This window comes from Homalodisca vitripennis, unplaced genomic scaffold (assembly GCF_021130785.1).
Source record: "Homalodisca vitripennis isolate AUS2020 unplaced genomic scaffold, UT_GWSS_2.1 ScUCBcl_6462;HRSCAF=13684, whole genome shotgun sequence".
NCBI lineage: Eukaryota > Metazoa > Arthropoda > Insecta > Hemiptera > Cicadellidae > Homalodisca > Homalodisca vitripennis.
Window position 1 is genome coordinate 1 of NW_025782592.1, and position 23,577 is coordinate 23,577.

The window sequence follows — 23,577 nt, forward strand, 5'->3', positions numbered from 1 at the left end:
CTAGAAGGCTATACACTAATAGAGAGTTTTTGTCGAGAGCACCACCAAAAAGGGGGAGTGGCGATACTAGTGAAAGATGAACTTAAGAACTACGCTTCTGGACTGGAAAGAAACATACATAGCCAGGAACTTGTATGTGAGCTGTCTGCAATAAAACTGACAATAAAAAAACAAATCACATACATTGTCGGAATCTACAGACCAAACACGAATTTGGACGAAGCCATTGACATCTTATTTAGTACGCTAGAAACTATACCTACATGGAATAGCCCAGTATTGATAATCGGTGACATCAACATTGACTGCCTTGAGACAAATAGAAACAACAACCAACTCCAAGAGACTCTTAATTCAAACAATATCACAAGACATCAACTACCACCTACACGTATTACCCCGAACACTGCAACTTCCATTGATATGGTCTGCTCCAATCAAATTCCCTGCAAACCAACAGTCAATATCATTAACACTTTCATATCCGACCATACAGGACAACTGGTGACACTGAACAACAACAAGTTCAATCCATTTGACCAAATTATGTATAGTAGACATTTCACTGACAGAAACTTGGAACTGCTTAATAGGTTACTCAAACAGGAGACTTGGAATGACATTCTCAGATTGGAAACGGTAGAAGACACTTATAACACATGCCTAAGAACTCTGACGTATAACATGGATGTAGCATGCCCACATACTCGAACTCGCAAGAGGAAACCGCAACAGCCAACTGTACTTGGACCAAGAGACAATGGAAAAGCGAAATCAGTTCCTAGCTGCACAGGAAAAATATCTGCTTACTGGCTCACATGAAAACAAGGCTAAGGCAACAGAAAAGAAAAGGGAATATGACATTCATCTCAAAAACCAAAGGAAACTTAAGACATCTGAACACATTAATAAAGCAGAAAATAAAAGCAAGGCAATATGGAATATAATTAATAAGGAGGGACACAAAAGTAAAAATGGTAATGAAACGATAAAACTTAACAATAATGGAACTTTAATTTCAGATCCCTTAAAGGTAGCAGATCACTTCAATAAATTCTTTGCTAATGTCGCTAATAACATCCTACTACAAGCTACATATGACGGTCACCTAGTTAAACGACCTTCCATTATACACAACATTCAAGACACGCTTCTCTCTCACCGACAACTGAACAGGAAGTTAGGAAAACTATACAGACAATGAAACAGAAAAACTCAGCTGGTTTTGATGACATCTCGACTAAAGTTATTAAAGCATGTAAAGATCATCTAGTATTACCTCTGACCAACATAAATAAGTCATTCGCACAGGGCATCTTCCCAACAAAATTGAAGTTAGCTAAAGTGTACCCTAAACTCAAAAAAGGGGATCCAACACAAGCCAGTAACTATCGGCCAATATCCCTACTGCCTGCAATATCCAAAATTATCGAGAAGATTGTGTTATCAAGACTATTAAACCATCTCAATACTAACAACCTTCTTCCCCAAGAACAACATGGCTTTATGGGAGGTAAATCTACATCAACTGGACTAACAAGCATTGTCGAATATTTAATAAAAGCAATAGACAAAGGAGATACAACAACTGCTATTTTCTTGGATTTTACAAAAGCTTTTGACTGCTAAGCCATGACATGCTAGTGAAAAAGTTGAAGACTCGGGAGTGGTAGGGAAAACTGCTGACTGGTTTACGAGCTACCTAACGGACAGAATGCAAACGGTAGAAATAAGAAGCACAACACAAGGAGTGACAACAAAAACTACCTCGACACCACTGCCAGTCAGTAGAGGAGTCCCACAAGGCTCAGTTTTGGGCCCCATCTGTATACAATTTTTGTTAGTGACTTCCCTGACTACCTCAGAGAATACTGCTCTATGCTATTGTATGCTGACGATACAGTACTCCTGTTACAAAACAAAAAGCCCACCAGACTGGAAATAGACTCATATATAGCTATTAATATGGCAATAGAATATTGTCAAGCCAACGATCTAGTACTGAACAGCACTAAAACTCAGCAACTAATACTTGGACGAAGCAAAGGAGAAGTTTTGGAACTACCAGAGGCTGAAAGAATGCAAAATGTAAAGTAACTTGGACTAGTCATAGACGAAACTCTCTCCTGGAATGACCAAATAGATCAGCTATGTGGAAAACTCAGTACATCATTGTATGTCCTAAGGAGATTAAAACAAGTTGGTAGTCCAGAAATAATTAAATGGGCATACTACGCTCTCTTTGAAAGCCACCTGAGATATGGTATAGCCATCTGGGGCAGCTCCTCGAAAACTAACACTAACAGGATCATGGTGCTGCAAAAGAAAGCAATCCGCATAATGTCAGGATTAGGACCAATAGATTCATGCAGGGAAGCTTTTAAAAACTTAAATATTCTAACAACAGTTGCCCTATTCATATTAGAAGTAACTGTCCATTACCAGTCAACAAAACATACCAAGAAGAGGAGATGTACATTCACACAACACAAGAGCAGCAAACAATTACTCACTTCCCTCTCATAGATTGACTCTATTTGAGAAGCAACCTACTTATATGGGCGCCAAATTCCTGAACATACTACCCGCCTGAAGTTAAAAATCATACTGCAGACAAACAGCAATTCAGAAGGGAACTAACCAGATGGCTCCAAGAACGTCCCTTCTACTCAATTGAAGAATTTCTTAACTGGAGAACTGATAACTTATTTACACTTACATAACCATCATAAACTTTATTACATGTAAACTTTATGACACCATTCTAATCTTGAAGATTATGAATAAAGAATTTTGTCTATTGTCTATTGTCTACGTTTTAATTAATTTTACCATAATAGTCAGTTTATTTACATTTACAGCCTTATAAGAGTAAGCTTAATAGTAACATCACTTCTTATATCAACATTTTCTGCAACCATACACTTTTTTATAGATTTTCTTGCTTGTAGCAATAAGCCAAACTCAACATTGGTGACGGAGATATAATTCACTTGAACCAGAAGTGCTCATACACGTGTGAAGCCTACAAATTTAGTACAATACATAAAAATGCATAATTTGTACATAATATTAATCGTGTAATAACAAGCCACAGCAAGTTAGTTGGATCAACTAGTAATATTATATATAAATGGGTTAGTCTCATAATATAATATGTATTGGTCATATGAAGTATACTCATTTTTGCATTGTGTTTCATATCATCCACACTTACAGCAAACTCGTTATTCATTGTATAAGTTATATTCTTCTTGTTCGTTAAAAACTGTACTTGGGTATTTCTAAAATTCATAGAATTGATCAAAATCCGAATTTCAATATTTTATTAATTGTTTTGGCCTAATGTTAAGAGTTTTTAAAATTGATATCTTGCTACAATTTGGGCAACAAATAATATAAACAGCATAAATATTATTTGGTTATAACAACATATAACATCTTGGTTATATTTTCAATGTTTGTTTGTTATAAATAACATTTTATTAATATTATAACATTAATTTATCGTTCTAGAATTTTTAACAACTTTTAGTTTTGAAAACTAATTAAATATTTATGTATTTGTTTTATCTATACTTACGTACTATAGCAGCTACAATTGGGGTATAAATTTTTATACATTGTGAGACATCAAAAAATAAGTTTCTCTTTGATTAACCAAAAGCCACTCCATTGCTTGCTAAAATAGTATTTTCAATGACAACTCAACCCCAGCTCTTCCTTTTCTCTCATAAGTTTTTCATTCCTCAAAATTCTTAGGTAAGACTACCTTTTACCATGCACACAAGGAACTCCTGCCTTATTGAGGCCTTAGTGATGTTTTGTCTGTACAGAACAGAATAAAATACTGAAAATCTTATTCTGACCATTAACTGCAGAACCTTGTTTCTTTCAAAGATAAGGTTTAATTATAAAGTTGTCCACCTTGTATCTTTCATTCATTAAAAACAAGGTAATTCTCTAAACAGTTTTGATGAGCAGTATCAATTTCAAGGAGCTTAGTTGATTTGTTAGTGGTGGTTAAAACAGTGTCATGAGTTTACGTACATGATGAGTGGATAGCAGTATGAGTTAATGTGGTTAGGTGATCACTGAAAAATGATATAAATAGACCAGAACCCATAACATAGCCTTGGGACACACCTTAAAACATAGTCAGTGGTTGGGATGTTATTGTTCTAGTTACCTCATTGATTGTCTGCTATATTTTCAATTCCTACTACCTGTTATGTATTTAATAATAACCTATAGCATTATTATTATTCTTGTTTTTAGTTCACATCAGAATTACTCACACTTTCAGTTACGCTGTGAAGATATTTAATCAGTTTATTATGGCGTCTCCCTTCCGGTAGAAAGTCAAAGATGAAAGACCTCTGGATCACATCAAAATTGCGATGGGCTATGATCTCTAGCAATCTGGGGAACATTCAGAAAAAACATTTAAAACTGTTATGATAAAACGTCAACCAAACTGAAAATAACCATTTTCTGTCAAATAGTCATTGCTCATATAAATGGTTGGTTGACACTGATTTTACTTTTATTTACATACATGACGGTTTTTGAAGTGTGTGTGAAGCAAACAAATATATTTGAGAAAACTTATTGTTTGACATTTTAAACCTTTTTGATATACTCCCATTTTACCCTCGATCAATATCTAGCTTGGCTGGTGATTGATTTATTTCTTTTATATGTATAACATATAAATCCACTTATAAGTTAATGATATTGAATAGAAAAAATATTAGAACACTAAATGTATCAGGGTTTGGATAACTTTATACAAAGTTTAAAAACATTTTAATTCAAGATATTAAAATTATCTGAAATTAGTTTGAGTATTTTTTGTCTTTGTGCAATATTAGTGTCCAAAATGGTGGGTTATAATAGGGTGGATTTGATGTCCTCACTGTATTTAAGTTTTGTCAGTCAGTCATTAAAATATATCTGCTTCAATTGTACTATAACATCTGTATCTAATTATTTATTTATATTGATTATCTGATTAATTAATGTAAGCTTGTGGAGCCTAAAATACCTTTGAATGGGTAAATTTAATCTGGGTCCATGACTAAACCAAAAGTTAAGACCCACCTTCTACTGCAAAATATCTGAGAATAAAACAGAATCCAGATGAAAAGGAATCAGGTAACTAATTACAGTTCATCAAACACTAAATCTAGAAAAAATCTTGTAATTGGTACTTCCTGGTTATTTTTACTCGACAAAGTTCTTATTACAAATGTATAGTTAATGTTTATTGCCAAAATAGTGTAAAAAGTTACTTTTAGTAGAGAACATTTTTCAAATAATTACAGCCCAGACCCCCTTTGCCTGAGGAGTGTTTTATACCTCCGGTAAAGCAGGGGACCTGCACCGTTCACAAGAAAAACAAGAGCTCCACATCCATTTCTTGCCAAGAGCTCCCATTGATCCAATGCCACTCCTGTTAGAACCTGTACCAGTGAAGTAGGCTAAAATAATACAAACATTAATGATGTTAGTAAATAAATTTTTACACTGGTGCAGCTTCAATACATCTTGTTTTTGAGTTTTGAATACTGAATGGAATAACAGATTAGTGACACAAAGAAATTATAAAATTTCATTTTTTATTTTCTTTCTACTCAAATTTTCCAGTATAAAATTACTAATCACTCAAAATTAGTAAATGAGAGAACTAGATTTTTTATGTAAAGGATATAGGGTTAACATTATAGATTGCATGCCAAATGGGATGGAAGTTCAAATTAAATAGTGTTATTTTTTGTTGAATTAATTGAAATATAATCCAAACATTAATTTGATAAAAATGAATTCGATTTTATTAAGTTTAGATCATTACACTGAAAATTATCAATCACTTACATCTTTAACCATTAGATATTAATTGAGTCATTCCAGTTTATAAAAGAGGTTCAAAACGGACTGGAGGATATAGGGGGGAGGGGAATAGTACAGTGGGGATAGTATCAGTGTGTATCCACCACAATCAATGTGTTAAACCATTATTTTATACAAACTATTGTTGGTAAATATCATTAAACTGGTAATAGTATTAGTTAAATATTAGGTAAAATATACAAAAGAAAATAATTAAATCATAATATATCCAGCTAAGCTATATGCAATTTGATAGAAAAAATTGGTATCAAAATGACCTTGAGACCATCGGATTACCATTAAGTTAGTACACAAAAGTCACACAAGTTTTAGTGCAAAGTTTTCATGACATGACACATTTTTGTGAAGTTCAGGTTGGTAATGCTTGTAATTCTTTACACGAATCCTAGATTTGTGATATATATATATATATATATATATATATATATATAATATATATATATATATATATATATATCATTTTGCAAAGGTCAATCAATGAGTGCTGCAATATAAAAGAATACACAGACAAAATCCTTAGTATTGAAGTAATGTGGCAAATAAATATATTGCATGATTAGAAGTTACACATAAAATATATTTTCAACTTTACAAACATTTCTTATTTCTTTTAAATGTAAGAATAACAATTTTAAAACAACAAATAAGTTATATGAAACAATATTTTTTCAAAGAAATAATATACTCACTCATTCACTGCCTTCACATATTTTGATTCTTTCTTTTGAGCATTTACTTCTAGACCCATAGCCGTTTCTGGAATAAAAAATAAGTGTACATTTGAATGTTATTAAATACCAGTTAGCTGAAAAAAATATTATGTTTAAAAGTGAATGTTTAAAATATTAAACCTCTGCATTAAAAATATTAAATTAAAAATACCTATAAAAGGCCAATTATGTGTTCTTTCTTGTTGCTCTAATCATATTACAGTGAACTATGAAACTATACTTGCCACTTATGATATCTAAGGAGCAAAGGGAAATTGTAGGCATAATGTCAAATTCCTTTCCCACCATTCCTCCCAGTTTTTCTATAAGGATACGAGCATTTTTCTCAAAAACTGGGACAAACTTATCCAAGATTCTGAAGTGGAAAGCTGGTGTCAATATTTTCCTGTGCTTTCTCCACTTACTTCCTGGAAAATTAATAACAATATGAGTGACAAATTGAAATACGATTCTTTGAATACTCAATTATCTTATATTACCTATCATATGTATGTTAACGAGCTCCTCGTGGGCCACCCACATGGGCTGATCAGAAACCTCGGAGTGGAGGCAGAGCCGAGCCGTTCCGACAAACTCTGAACATGCGGCTGATCAGCGACCTCAATTCAGAACCGTTCTGATTTCTATTATCTATTATGTATTAATGAGTTATTTTATATATGAAAAACATTGAAATTATATAGAACGTATAGTGCAATAATCTATATTAGGTTTATATCCAAACAGATCTGAAAAACATAGAAATCTTACAAAACTTATGTTACATTAATATTTATTCAATTAATTATATTAATATTGAACTTTCTTTATACCTTCAAAGACACTTGACAAAATGTGAGATGGTGCACAACAAATATTCAATAAGTGTCATACTTTCATCATGTTACCGCCCTTACAACGACGGTACATATATGGAGACTACGAGCCAAAAACGTGTTCAGTCACAATTTCCTAACTTTACAGGAGACCATTTTTAGTACTTGAATCTTATGTGGCAGCTGCGACATTGATCCTATGTTGACAGGAAAAAAATTGTACATGGCCAATATATACCTTAATATGTTTGCATAATTTGTAAAATGAAATAAAATTTGCAATACTAAGAAAAAAATGTATTGAAAATTTAACAAACTGTACTTGCTAAATACGTGTTTAGTCCACCTCTTACATGCTGAAAGTAAGCTAAGTCAACTTGAAAAAAACATAAAACTGCAATAATAAGAAACTTAACAACACACTTTTAATTGTAAGAAATATTTATGTGTGAGTGTGTATTTGTGTTTACTAAATAAATTAGATGTAAGCAGTCTCTGTGATTAAATCTTGTATAATTGTTTTTCTTTTTCTGGTCATTTTTCTGCATCTCGTTCATTTCCTTTTTTTGTCAATATAAGGAAGAGTTGAAAAAAATTGTCTGGCCTTTTGTCCACAGAACTGATTAAGCACTTGAAGATCATCAAACTTCTCTTTTGATATCGGCAGAAAAGCTGAAAATAAAAATATGCATTACTAACTTGCATTTTACTTTGATGGTCCCAATGAAACCGCATTAGCAGAACAACTTACCTTGGTATACCTGGTCGGGATACAAGAATTCTCCAGGTTGTAGATGAGATAGTGTGATGTTAGAACATGGACGTCTGATATCTGATGAAAACCAAGGTCCATTGTAAGTAGGCCTGTAGAACAGTTCTGTTTCATCTTTCAACATTTTTGCTCCTCGGATGGGTCGTGTGGCAAATGGACACTTTTCTTTGTATTGCTCTTTCAAAAAAGTAGTCCAATCATGTATCATATGCTGCTGTACTGGAATTATCTTGAATGGAGATGGGTTTGATCTCGCTGTCATAAATACGTGGTTCCACTCCTCTGGTGTCTCAACTGTACTTTTTTTGTTAACTAGAGATATGTTTTGGTCACATTCTAAATAAGAATATCCCCTGATTGGAAAAGTTATCAAAATTGTGTCAAATCGTTTAGTATTATGAACTAAGTAATACAAATACAAAAACAAGGGGTCATTTTTATTTTGACCGGAGCAAGAGTCACAAAATATTTCTAAGTCTCTTATATTTTTCTTGAGAACTTCATTCAAATAGTTGTCCAAAAAGCTTATTACTTCATTTGCACCTTTTTTGCCGATGATTTCATCATAGGTGTAAAAAATAACATCCCCGTTTGACAGTTAGTGTATATTAAAATTGTAAAATGACAATTGACGTCTATAATATACATCGTTTGAAGTAATGTTTGGTACAGGTAGGTTTTTCTGATAGTCCATACATATGGATTCCATGTTAGCAAGTACTTTACTTTGTTTCCTTGCTTTTCTTTTCTTTGTAAAGAAAGTGACAGTTTTTAACCTATGTAAATGATTTTCGTTACTTAAAGATGTAATTTGCTTCTGAATTGCATCTTTTTGATATTTTCCAATGGTTTCAACAAGTTTGAGATTTAATATTTTTAGCTCTGCATTAAACTTATCGCATATTGAACATGTGTCAGTTCGTGGGTATCCGAATGATAGATTAAATTTTGTGTTAAACATTTGTCTGTAACTCTCATAAGATACAAGAAGATTTGGGTATTTGATTTTGTAAAGGTTGTAGCATTTTTTAATTGACAATTCCTCAGGTAGGTATATTTTGTCAGTTTTGTTTAGTCCGTAATGGCTTCTTGTGCCTCTAAAGGAGTTGATGTGATCATACACTGCATTCTTTTTTTCATCGGATAGATGACAGGGATGTTTATTTAAATGATGACCTCTGCGGTCTTTCGCAGCTTGGCCTTTTTCTTTTAGTGCACTTTGTACAGTTTCCAGCCTACGCCGACCTATTCCATGTAACGATATGAAGGCCTTTTTGCAAACAGGAATTTCCTGCATTGTATCATTTCGTTTTACTCTTACTAAGTAGCGAAAATAACAGTCACGACTTTTTGGGTCATTGTGTCTTGGTCTTCTGCGAACAACTAATGTGACTGCAATTAATGAACTTAAGTGTGCTGTCTGGTCATTCCTGTTTCCTAATGAGTTGAAAGCTTTTATTATAGTACTTCTTTCAGCAGCATTAATGACTTTAAAACAACCAAACAATGAACAGTTACAATCTGGACCTGTTTCATGAGTAGTAGCTAACAACTTTTTATTGACATCAGTTAATCTACCGTGTATTGGTCTTTTTAAAAATTTTTTACCTGAAGAAGGCTTTTCCATTTCATCACCACTTGTCTCAACTGCATCACTCTCCATAGTTATTGAAGCTGAATTAAACACAAATAACTCAATTCACAAACACTGGCGACAAAAACTAACCTTACTTTACTGGTTGACTGCCTCTAGCCAACTAGACGCATGGCTGCCTGCGATACAAGGGACGGAGCAAGACAGGACTGAACACGTATTTGGGATGTAGATACAGGACTAAGTCCATGTTTAGTGTGTGCTTTAAAAATTGATTTGTAAATATCTCTTGGACTAAACGCATATTTAGCCAGTCAGTAGTACAGGTTTGTAGTGCTCAACTTTGTCTACTAGAATGCGCAATAAACACGATTTCGCAAATTTGTGACTGAACACGTTTTTAGCCTGTGGTCTTCATATATTTGTATTCCATTGGAAAGCTATTAAAATTAATACGACAAAGCAACACATTCATATGCATAACTGCAACATATTTTAATATAGAGCCTTTAATTGGTAGTACAGAAATAATATATCAAGCTACAAAAGCAAAAATAAATTGTTATCACAGTAGATGTGTTAAGAGCTCGAAACTAAGGGGATTAAACCAGAAACTTCTAAGCAAATATTCAACAAAAATATAAATATAGAAATATGACAAAATCAATCACAACTACCTAACTTAAATACTTTGACATGCATGAATGATTACAATCAAATATAAGTGAGTAAGGAAATTTAAAAAAAGTACAGTTAGCTTGATAATACACTTTTAAACAAACAAATTTCTAAATTTTGAGAGTAGGCCTCTATTTAACCTCTTGTATGTTTAATCCACCCTTGAAATTTTTCTGGCTTCGTCACTGCATGTAACGAGGTTACTTTGTTACATTAGACTTCCTTACGTATTGTTGGGTCTTTCGATACTCTGTTGTATTGGTTTATTTGTATGTAGACAAGATTAATTTCCTGTCATTAATTATATTGTAAAATCAAGGTTTAATGAAATCAATGTAATTGTGCTGCGTCCTGCAACATCCAGCTTGAAAATGTAATTTAAATATATGTATACTGTACCAAACTACTGAAAGATGTTTAAATCAGAGTATAAGCTGAAACACAGCAGTACATTTTAGTAGGTTTGCCAGGTACTGACCTAAATTAAATCCTGAAGAGTATGGAGCGAGAACGCGTGGGACTGCTCATTCCACTATTCCAATATATGGGCAATCTGTAGTTGGCAGGAGGGGTCCCTCCACCCCCACTCTTTCTCTCTGAGATTTCTGATCAGCCCATGTGGGTGGGCCACAAGGAGCTCGTATGTATTATGATATATTACGTCTACTTATCCAATAAATCCAAATATATTTACAAAGCACATGACAAAAACTATACAAATGAATGATTACAAATAATATTAATAACAATTACAATTGGTTATACTGTAATAATAACAATAAATACAATACATAATTCATTACAAACAATTAATTACAATTGGTACTTTGTGTTTTAATCTATTGTAAATTATTTTCTTATTCATTAACCTCAAAAAACTTTTGCATAGAATAAGTATTAATTTTGACTAAAGCGAATGAAATATTATAATTTGAATTGTCAAACACTCAAAATTTATTAAACATCTAAATATTATTTTAACTTGAGTGTTTCATTAGATAAATTTTCTATCAGCCCAAAATGAAGTAGGTTAATCCAAACACTAAGAAAGTTTACTGATCCAATTTTAACTCAAATTTTGGAATTTAATTAAATTTGAGTATTTAATAACTGGGCATAAATTTGTACAAATTATTTGTAAATAATACAAATTAGGTACATATATTATTTTTAAATTGTTATGTTCATTAGGTTTTTAATATTTTGTTGTATTTAATGCGTCACAAGTGAATGGCTGAATTAATTAACTTAGAAATTGATAATATATACATTAAGAATGGAAAAATCTAAGTGGTGCTACAAAAAGTGAAATGTTATAATCATGCCTGTAAAATATTGATCTGAGTTTGTATTGCAAAGTGCAGTACAAATTGAATGTTATACATCTGGCGATCAAGTCAATAATTTACAGATAGTATTTAGTTTTATTAAAGGCCTAGAAGATAACGCTATGATTGTTGTAATGGTGAAATGAGTGATATAACCTTCACTGGTAAGAAGACCTCGGTTCAGCCATGAATATAGAATCCAATAGATTGATGGAGCCTTATCAATGATAGTAGTGCTGCCAAGAATTGCCTGTAAATATTTCCATTAAGGTAATTATTATTTTGCATTTTAAATAAAGAAATAGAAGGGTGGTGATACAAAATAGAATTACATGTTGAATAAAGAAGGAAACAACTGAAGGTGTTAAAAACCCAACACAATCATGTGATCTATAATATTTTTTCTATTTTGAATGAAAAGATTCAAAGAACATTACAGAATTGGAGAGAAATTAACAACATAATTTTGTATTTTGTAAAGGATTTTGAAAAACTCGCAAAATATAAGTGACCTATGAATAAGGTTATAGGAATTAAATTTCTAATGCAAGCTTGTTGCATATAATAAATAAGCAAATCTACCAAACCTAAAACCATCATTTTAAACAAACTTTTACTTCAACTGTGTTTGAGAATATTCACCTCAAAATCTTGTGGACTCCTGACGCATATAACTGGATCCAGTCCCATTCTTATCATATAGACAGGTCCATACTTGTAGGAGAGTTGTTTAAAGGTCTCTGTCACTTCTGGAATTTAATAAATCTGTAATAGTTTCAGTGTTAGTAGAACGGAAATCCTACTTTTAAATGATAAAAGTCTCATAAATGTCAAATGACTTATTTGTAACATATTGTACAAGAAGATGAATTTAAGGCGATAAGGCCCTGTCTTAACAATTAACCCTAAAATAATGCTACATAGAATAATACACAGAATATTATAAAAATTATTTTTAACTTTCAGTATCAATAAATATAGCACTGAAGAAAATGGTGTAATCATCCAAAAAATGTTAATTTTTTCAATGGAGACGTCATTTTGAGACCTTCCAAGTGAAAAGACGGTGCCTGTAAAAATATCAGTTTGTATACTTAAGCATCAAATTTTTACAATAATTGGTAGATAGATGTAAATATTCGTTACCAATATTTTTGATTCTAGAATGATTTCCTCCCTACAAAAAAAATAACTCTTCTATTATTTGTCATTAACTGTTTACTGTATGTAATCTTATTTTAAATGCTTAAGGAGGAGCAATCAGATTTTGGTAGGAATATTATTTTTAATTTTAAAGAAAATTTTAGTCTCAGACCATTAAGATACCAGTTTTGAAGAAAGGAAAAATAGTAAAAAATTTTACTATTCTTCGAGGAATAGTAGGAATTTAACCAAAATGTTGGGACATCTTATAACCTGTACAAATAATAATACAAATACAAATAGTAATACAACCTGAAGACAAACTGTTAAATATAAGGATATAAGTTTTTTTTCTGTCTATAAATGAAAGATAACCGTTCTTTATTTTTATTAATAATAATGAAGTTACTAATATTAACAACTCATTAAAAAAATTACAGTTATGTTGTTAAAATTGTGCATGTCTACATAACTTTATAACTTGACCTTACAATAAATTTGCGTTATTAGGCATTTTCTTAATGTTAAAAGTTGACATATTTCTTGATTTCATAATGGTGGGCATATAAAATTTGTTTTTCAACATACATATAAAACATAAAAACAACAAAACTTAAAAAAATATTTAAATTACCTCAAAAATAAAATAGGTTCCATAAAATATACATAAAGAAACTAATATGATATTCACACATTTTGTGCAAGTACATTAAAATAATTTCTACTTGTGTATTAGAAATGAGTCTATCAGACTCATTACAAATCTGTTTTACTTTATAGTGAAATATTCAATTGTTAAACAAATCTGATATCCAAATGTTCAGGTGTAAAAAATAGTACTGATAAAACAATTTTATATTATTACACACTTACCAACGTTTGGATAGTCAAATTCCAGTAGAGAGCCAATTATAGGATAGGATCTGGGCCCTGGGAATTTATCATACATTCTCTGTGCTTTAGATTTAAACACAAACAAGCGGAGAACCAGAAGTAACAGGGCAAGTAATAACAACTCCACTATCATCTTGGGAGTTGGTCACCAAATCTAGAAGAACAATTACATTTTTTATATTCCTGTACAAACACACAGGAAGAAAATTAAAAAGAAAACATCCAATTGCTTTTTAAAATAACTTAATTATGTAAGTAAAAATTTCAATTTGTTAATGAACATGTAGTTTTGTTTTCATATGAATTTTTGAAGCTGATTCGCTAAATGACTTATCCCATTCATACACAATGAAGTTAAATTTAAGGTGCCCAATGTCACGCCATAGATCTCAGGGGCTACAGACATACTTGTTATGAAGAGGATGTGAACGTTATTTGAATTGTAATTGGCTTTCGAGTGTTTGATGTAGTCTGGCAGGGAACTCCATGCGTAAGCATAAGGGATTTATTAGACTTCAGCCCTACAACACAGAACTATATACACACACAATTATTTTGCGGACCTGGGTGTATTAAGAGTACTATCCTCGAATCTCAGCTGGGAGCCTCATATTACTCTTGCAAAAGCAAAGGCAAACAGGCATCTGGGTACAGTAACATTTTCCGTACATCATGTCTTCTTCCACAGCATCCTGCTTTGAAAGCTCTGTACAATGTGTATGTTTGACCTCTTTTAGAATTTTCCTCTGTGGTGTGGTTCCCCCATCAAAGTTACTTACTTCACTGAGCTTATTGAGAGGATCCAGACAAGGTTCCTTCAAATAGTGGGCCCGCGTTTGAACCACCCCTTTCTTGATGTGTTGGTTAATGACATTGCTCTGCAGCTCAACCTTCCAACCTTAAAGATACGAAGAGACATCCATAACATTATCTGTTTGTACAAGATTGTTAATGGAATGATTCGCTGTCTTGAGGTTCTTGAAATGGTAGACTTCCGCACGCTATCAGTAACTAGGAATACTGAACTCTTTGCTAGGCACCACCACGTAACAGGTTATGAGATGAACAGTCGAGTGATTTTCATGCAGTGAAAAGCCAACTTACTTCCATCTTCCACACTAAATGTTGAGTTTAGCTCCAGTTCATCTTTCTTTTATTGTAGTGTCTGGTAACTGACGCTGTCTTAGACTTTACTCCTGGAATCTGGAATCATGTTCGTCTGAAGAGATCCAAAGAAAGTTCTCATTGTCTCGTCAGGTGCAAAATTGAGTGCAATAGGTGATGAGACAATGAGATTGCCACTTCGCTTATTTATAGGTGTCTCTAATAACCAAAACGATCTACAATTTCGTTTTGAGCTATTTCATTGCTGACTTTCTTTGGATCTCTTCACACGAACATGACTCGAGATTCCAGACACTGCAATAATAGAAAGGTGAACTGGAGTTAAACTGACATGCAAATTGAATCAACCCTTCCTACCCATATATTCTTCTACAATGCTGTTCCAGCGTTAAGGAAATATCTGTTAACTACCATGAAGAGCGTGATCTTAAGTTTTTTCCTCAGTTTTGTTTGTTATCGTTGTCTCCATTTATTACTGCTCATCTTGCTGATTAAGATCTATTTATTATGGTAATCTATTAATTATATATTCTATGATATGTTATCTTAGTAATATGTTTATTAGTGTTATCTATAATATAGTTAGTAGTTACAGCATACTACCTTATCATTTATTTTTCTTAGTTGTTATTTTTGTCATATATTTTCTTCCTGTAATTCTATTATTTGTTTTACATGTTGTGTTTTTATAATATACATATCTATTATAGTATTTTTTGTTTTACTTTTTTGGTTTGGTTGGCTATATACTGACGTTGTTTCAGATTGTTATATATGTTGACTTTAAATATCTTATTGTTAGAACATGTTGAAGTTTGTTGCTAATTATAGTGTTATTATTTATCATGTTTTAAATTGTTTGTAAAAATGTTTTCCATCAAATAAATAAATAACTTGTATCATTGATTGCTCCGTTAATATTTCATGCACTTTACAGTTGCAAAAATGTTCAAATTGTCAACAAAATATTGTGACAAACTATAATTTTACGTTAATTAATTATAATGTTTCAAATCATTACTAACCCTTACAGTTCCAAAGTCTGATGTAAACTATGAGGAATATCTAGATAGTGAATGTTATTTCAAGATTAAATACTTTTTTATATCTGAATATGTTTTTTTTTTTTTTTATTCACAGTTTTGACTATAGTTGAAAGATTGTTTAAACCATACAGAGGATAACGTTTGCACATTACGTGTTTCATTCAGTAAAGGAAAGGTACGGTTTCTAAAATATTTGTTGTTGGTACGAAATATTTTTCATATTATATAATAAAACACTAGTTTTAAATGTTCACAATTTAAATTTTTTCTGAGTGACATTGTTAATTGTTCTAAGAGTGGCTATATGATATTATTATATTGATATAAATTGTGTAGTAAATTAACCAGTATGTATATGCCTTGTTTTACACAATAAGAATGTTATAAGACTCAGAGCAACGATAAAAGAATTACAGCTATTATTTTGAATTTTTAGTAATGAAAGCTAATTATTTGATTATTTAGCATTATATTTTAGAGTCTAAGCCTTAAAAAGCCTTAACTGAAATTAACAAATTCCTTATGCACTGAAAATGTTAGTTTAGTTATTAATGGTCTAATGCAAAGAAATTTAAATTTTAAAACATATTGGCATATCTTTTATAATCACAGAAAAAGACATACATTAAAGAGTAGTAACACACTCATAAATGGTTATCAAATATTTTTCCTAATTTCCTAAATTTAATAGTCAGTAAACTTTTTCTAACAATTTATTATTATTCATGAATTAATAACTAACCAAATTATTACTTCAGAATGAAATAATGACTGCAAGTTTTAGAAACTATAACATTTATAGTATTAATACAATTAATTATCTTAAGAATATTTTAACAAAGTTTATAAGAAATGGGTTTGGAAACTTCTGTAATGTGTGTTGTAAATCAGTTAAAATACATTTATACATAAATAGTTCATCCTCAAATTAATTATTGTTACAATTGATTAAATATTAGCTCATGATTATTATATAAACATTTTAATTGACACAATTTATACCTAGTGTGGTGCAGCCTAGATGTTCAAACTTGTTTGTTCTAGATGATACACTGACTGCTAACCTCAGATGACTACTCAGACTGAAAGAGATCCTTTACTGCTGCTACAGATGACAACTGACCACCAAACACAAAACCTGTTGCTTCATTAGAAGACAGGTAGGGTTGAACATCCTCAAGGTCGAAATAGATAACTGTTTCATGATAGACCTACTTTCTCTCATCAAAAAACATTTTCACTGGTTCTTTAAATTCATTAATCATAGTTGGAATATGAAGTTCATTCACTGATGGTTTTCTGTTTACTGGTATTGTAATTAAATAAAGTTATAAAATGATAAACTTTTCTGTTACACATAATTGTTATAAGGGAATATAAAAAAAAAACATCTCTATTTTATCATGTAAGAACACAGTTATTGATGTGCAGATAGAGTTGCTTTCATTTTTTTAAATTAAAAATTTACAAACTGAAATATTTTTATTTAAATGTCCAGTTCTAGCACAAATTTGAATAATTAGTAAAGAAAAAATAAATTTTAACACGTCAATATGCCAGATTAAAATGCTTTAATAAATTTGCTTTAAAATGCATAAAGACTAATTATTTATTATTAACAGCCAGCCTTACTTACTGACAGCCATTTTGATTTGTACCCTCATGAGACCAATGTTAAACTTCATGCACTTTTACGGCTTTATTTGTAGCCATAGAATCATGGGAGATTTCTCACTTTATAGATAATACATATCCAAATGCTTTCTACTTTTTCCAATATTATTATTGCTTATTCGGAAAAGATTTTAAAATTGTTCACGCTATACTGTTTAAATATTCATATAGTATACATTACAAAAACCTAAAATGTGATGAATACATATTGATTATATCTTTAAAATGAGACATCTCCCATAACGATGTGATGAAGACTACGGGCGTACAAATGTATGACTTTTAAACATTTCTTTGAGTTAATTTTACTACTGCTTGGATCCAACTGGTCCTTCTTAAATTGAAGTTCTCTGTATAATTGTTCATCTGTATATGCAATAACTCTTGATAGAAAGGTCCTAGAGACTGTGTTGTAACTTAGTACATACGTTCCTCTTGGTCCAAAGAAGAACCCTACATCAAGAATGTAGCCAGGGAGGAGGTCCAAGGGGTCTGGACTCCCCCCCAAATTTTAAATTACTTTTTTAGTAAATGATTATTATTATTTAAATAATTCAGTATTACTTACATACACTGCTGAAAGATTATTCTCAACAAAAAAAACAGGCCAAGACATTTTTAAGGAACAAAATGGGGCCTTACTCTCTGTCCACTACAGAAAAATATCAGTTGTCTGGACCTCCAACAGTTTTTTCTGGCTACTTTCTTGCCCTACACATTTTGTGGTTGAAAGGTTAAAGGGTACTCTGTCTGTCTATGTGCTATCTCTTTCATTTTGTTGTCAGGCTCCTCGATACTCTGTTGCATCAATCAATTCATTAGATAAAGTTGACAACAGAATTAAAACTAGTACTATATTACAAAGGGATTTCATAGGAATCTGAAACGGAATACCACGCACTTCTGAGATGTCATGATCATTAGGAGGGTATTCTCATCAATTTGATATACTTTCTCTAAAATCTGCATTTACAACTATCATTGAAAAAATCAAATTGATTAATTGGATATGCTCTGTGAACAACAATAATTTACAGAATGGATTGAAATAAGAAGTTTTACAGTATTTTAAATTCTTTAAATGTAAACTAATATTGCTGCAACTACCAAATTAAAGCATGAATTTAATTGGGATATTTAAATACTTGTAGCTCAGTGCCATATAAAAGTCCATAAACACTCTTAAGTTAAATTTTTTTGTACCTTTTATGGGTAAGGTTGGAGGCAGGTTACACCTCCTGCCAAAATCCTATACTACATCTAGCATGAGGAGTGGGCACTATATTTTAGTCTGCCACTTTGGAAGAAGGGAAGGCTAGCTCTGTTCCAGCCTCATCTAGCCAAAGTGGGAAGGGGGTGGTGTTCTCCCATGTTTAAGTTTGCATAAACCTTTAACACTAAGGAACCCCCCCCCCTCAACACATTGATTGGTGATTGCGTGTTGGCTTTATTTTCCAACAGTCATCCTCCACAGTAAACTAGACCTATTGATCAACTCTTTCACACCAATATCTTTCCATTTGAAGTTTTTTATGTGATGCTTCTGGACATCCAAGGGTTGCCCAGATGTAAATGAAACATTGGTTTTTGATGTACGCAGTGTAGGTTACACTGGAAGGTATATACCAGCTAGAAATGAATACTTCTGAAGAAACTATTGAGTCAATAATTTTGCGTGATTTAACTCTACAACTGGCAGTCGCCTGATTATCAGTCGATATTAATGTTTCTGTAGTGGCAGTCGCCTGAAAATCAGTCGATTTGACACGTGCCCGTTTGACATCTGTTATAATCAATACACAAACTAAACTGCAATGATTCATATAGCACTGGAATCAGAAATAGTTGCTGATTTGATCGATGTATTTTGTTTTGTTTTGTATGCCATGATTTAAGTATGACATATTGAAAACGAGAGTTGTTTGTAAACAGTCGGCCATTGTTGTTGAATTGTTACCCGGTCGCGTTATTCTTGTCTATCTAAAACATAAGTTTATTACATGAAATAAGTGTTTTTATGTAATAAGTGTGTTTATTTATGCGTATAAATTCTCGTAGATTGTGTTTTATCAGTTTATTTTGTGATGTTATGAAGAAATATATGTGAAAAAAATATATTAGGGAGCTTTTGTATTCTAGGCTATGTGCAGTGTTGTGATAGTTTTAGTTAGCTTTAGGATCATTTTCATATGCGATGATCATGATATAAAGCTTCTTTATTTATTTTTATAGGCTTACTTTTAATGTACGAGTATTTTATGAATTTTTCGAGTAATAATTAAGATTTTGATGAATTTTATAACACAGTCGTATCCATGGCAACGAATTTAGCCGTTTTGTACTTTTTTCAGTTTAGAGTATTTCATAATTGTTTTAATAAAAAAAAATGTAGTAAACTATACATTTTCTAAAACTATAAAAAATTTTAAACATTTTGGGTATTTTGGAAATATTTTTTTTCACACAATATGTCTTTTATAGGTGCACCCCCACCACTTTTACATACCTTTTTTTATTTTTTGAAAACAAACTTAGTAAAAAAGTGATAAATTTCTTATATTTTGGGGTTTTCATTTCCATAAATAAAAAGTAAATTTTCTTGTGAAAACAATGATATATAATACATATAGGTTTATAATCAAATTATATTTAAAAAAAATTAAAAACCGATACTACTGCAAAACGCCTCAAAATGGCCTGCCACTTGAGGACATTTCAACTGCCAGCTCGAGGGTTAAGGACAAACACATATCCATCCAAACTCATATAATATTGGTAAGGTATTATCATCTTTAAATTTTCATAACGTTTATCAAAGAAAAGAAAGAAACTGTTGCTTCCAACTCCATTAATGACATAATTTGCTAATTAAAAAAAGTCAGTGAAAAAACATCGGTTAGTAGAGTGAAACGCCGCCTACTGCATCAGAATACGATGATCCAGTCAGAAATGGCAGCGCATAATGTACTTCACAATGTTTAACTAAAACAACCCGCCATTTCTGATTGGATAAACCTTTTGAGATGCGGTTTGCGGCATTCAACTCTACTAAGTGAGCTCTTTCAAATGAGGTATCACTCGACCCATGCTTTCATTTAAGATTTCCAAGTTTTCCTCTGTGGGCCGTCCCCCCATGGTTGGAATGTCATGGTAATAATAAGGAAAAATAGTTTACATAGCCATATGACACTGTGCAAAGTTTATAGATGTTATCTGCTATGGTTTGTAAAATATTAAGCCGTACCCATACTTTTCAAACACCTTGTATATATACAGGGTGATTCAAAACTAAACGGCAATCTCTCGAGAGCTTATTCTATAGCTAAAAACAAGTAAAAAAGTTCATATAACCATATGCCCAAACGCTTCGTTAGCGAGTTACGCCTAGCGAAAGATTTCGCCCGGATTTCAGAACCCTTGGTGAAGTCAGGCCGTATAAAAATGGTAAAGGTAGTTACAAAGATACAAATACGATTGTTTTTTATGTTTTTATATATCTGACAAATGTATTAAAATTCGTCCCAGAGCTGTAAATGCAATACTTTCAGAGATATCTTACGTAAAACACAAGAATTGGTGCAAAGAAATAACACATTTTTGTGTTTAACATAAGATTACTTCCATAAATGTTAAATAAAGGTCATTTTTTTCTTAAACAGATTTGTAGAACATTTAATTCTGAAAAGATTCATGTGAATTACTTAGGAAAAAAATTAATAATAGGTATTGAAATTTAGCTTTATTTAAAAATAAAACAGACGCACAAAAATGCATATTCTTATCTGCATAAAATATTAACTAATGTTTAGGTTGTGAGTAACAGCTGATCATTTATTCTAGACTGAAGATTAACATAAAATGTATTTACCTTTATAAAACTGTAATAATCACCTATAATAGTTGCTCAAAGTGTCCTCCGTTGTTAGCAATGCACGTTTTCGCACGACGAATCCACTCTTTTCTAGCGCGTTTCATAACGTTTGGAGCATTCTTGATAGTTTCTGCCGCCTCTGTAATGCGATTACGTAACTCCTCTATGGTGTTAATCCGTTTTGAATAAACAATTGACTTCATCCAACCCCATAAGAAAAAGTCTGCTGGCGTGAGGTCAGGAGAACGTGGTGGCCATTTTACTGGTCCATTTCGACCAATCCATTGTCTACCGTATGTATCATTTAAATAGTTTTTCACATCATTAGAAAAATGTGGAGGTGCTCCGTCGTGCATAAACCATGCATTTATTCTGTTTTGAACAGGAATATCTTCCAAGAGGGTAGGCAGGTTTGTTCTTAAAAAATTTAAGTACGCTACTCCATTAAGTCGATTAGGGAGGAAAAATGGACCAATCAAATTATCACCCAGAACACCAAGCCATACATTGACTGAAAATGTATGTTGAAAATGCCTCGTCGCAGTTTCATGTGGGTTGTCGTACGCCCAAGTATGGGTATTACGAAAATTTACAATTCCATTTCTAGTAAAACAGGATTCATCAGTAACGAGAATACGCCGAAGAAAATACTGATGTCGTAAACAATTTCTTCTTAACCAGCGGCAGAACATCTTCCGTTTATTAAGATCTTGCGGTAATAAGTCTTGAACACGTGTTATATGGAATGGGTACAACTGTGCTTCATGAAGTGTCCGCCATACGCTTGACTGGCAAATATTTAACTGACGTGATAATCGTCTGGTGCTTGTGGTTGGTGATAATTCTACAGCATTTATTATTGCTTGTTCATTATTATAGTTCCTTGCGCTACGTTGACGACCAGTATCTATTCGCTTCGGTTTAAAGCTACCAGTTTCTCTAAGTCGTCTCTCCACAGCTTCAAATGTTTTGCGATCAGGTGTTCTTCGATGTGGAAAAGTATCACGATATTCCTGAACTGCAGCTAAACCATTCTTGTTAACTTTGCCGTAAATCAGTATCATGTCCGTATACTCTTCAAACGAATACATACCATTTACATTATCTGCCATTATTTACTAAGATAATTACATACACTTTTATAAAAATATTTAATAATATATTTAATAAAATATTTTAAAAATAAATATTTAATAAAATATTTTATACACTTGTATAAAATATTTCCAAATAATCACAGGATCTCACAAAATACAATCTTCACACGCCACAATACAAAAACCTCCATAAAGGTTATTCAAATATTACTTCATGAACTTAATTGTTGATCAGCTGATATTGCCAACCTTTGCAAAGAAAATATGACGATAAAAAGTGTTGAATAAATGATCAGCTGTTACTCACAACCTAAACATTAGTTAATATTTTATGCAGATAAGAATATGCATTTTTGTGCGTCTGTTTTATTTTTAAATAAAGCTAAATTTCAATACCTATTATTAATTTTTTTCCTAAGTAATTCACATAAATATTTTCAGAATTAAATGTTCTACAAATCTGTTTAAGAAAAAAAATGACCTTTATTTAACATTTATGGAAGTAATCTTACGTTAAACACAAAAATGTGTTATTTCTTTGCACCAATTCTTGTGTTTTACGTAAGATATCTCTGAAAGTATTGCATTTACAGCTCTGGGACGAATTTTAATACATTTGTCAGATATAAAAACATAAAAAACAATCGTATTTGTATCTTTGTAACTACCTTTACCATTTTTATACGGCCTGACTTCACCAAGGGTTCTGAAATCCGGGCGAAATCTTTCGCTAGGCGTAACTCGCTAACGAAGCGTTTCCGGGCATATGGTTATATGAACTTTTTTACTTGTTTTTAGCTATAGAATAAGCTCCCGAGAGATTGCCGTTTAGTTTTGAATCACCCTGTATATATATATATATTTGTATGGTAGTACTCCTAATAATAGTTTGCAGA

General features: G+C 31.8%; 1 protein-coding gene across 1 annotated transcript; it reads right to left on the reverse strand.

Annotated features, from left to right (window-relative positions):
* Positions 1-4,298: 4,298 nt before the first annotated feature.
* LOC124373816 (cytochrome P450 4C1-like) lies at positions 4,299-17,181 on the reverse strand (the record flags this gene model as incomplete). The annotated part of the gene is given in 7 exon segments (XM_046832151.1): positions 4,299-4,422; positions 6,603-6,669; positions 6,869-7,051; positions 11,988-12,081; positions 12,474-12,580; positions 13,848-14,022; positions 17,042-17,181. Coding segments are annotated over 6 exon segments (729 nt in total), but the record flags the coding sequence as incomplete, so codon positions are not given.
* Between the last annotated feature and the right edge of the window lie 6,396 nt (positions 17,182-23,577).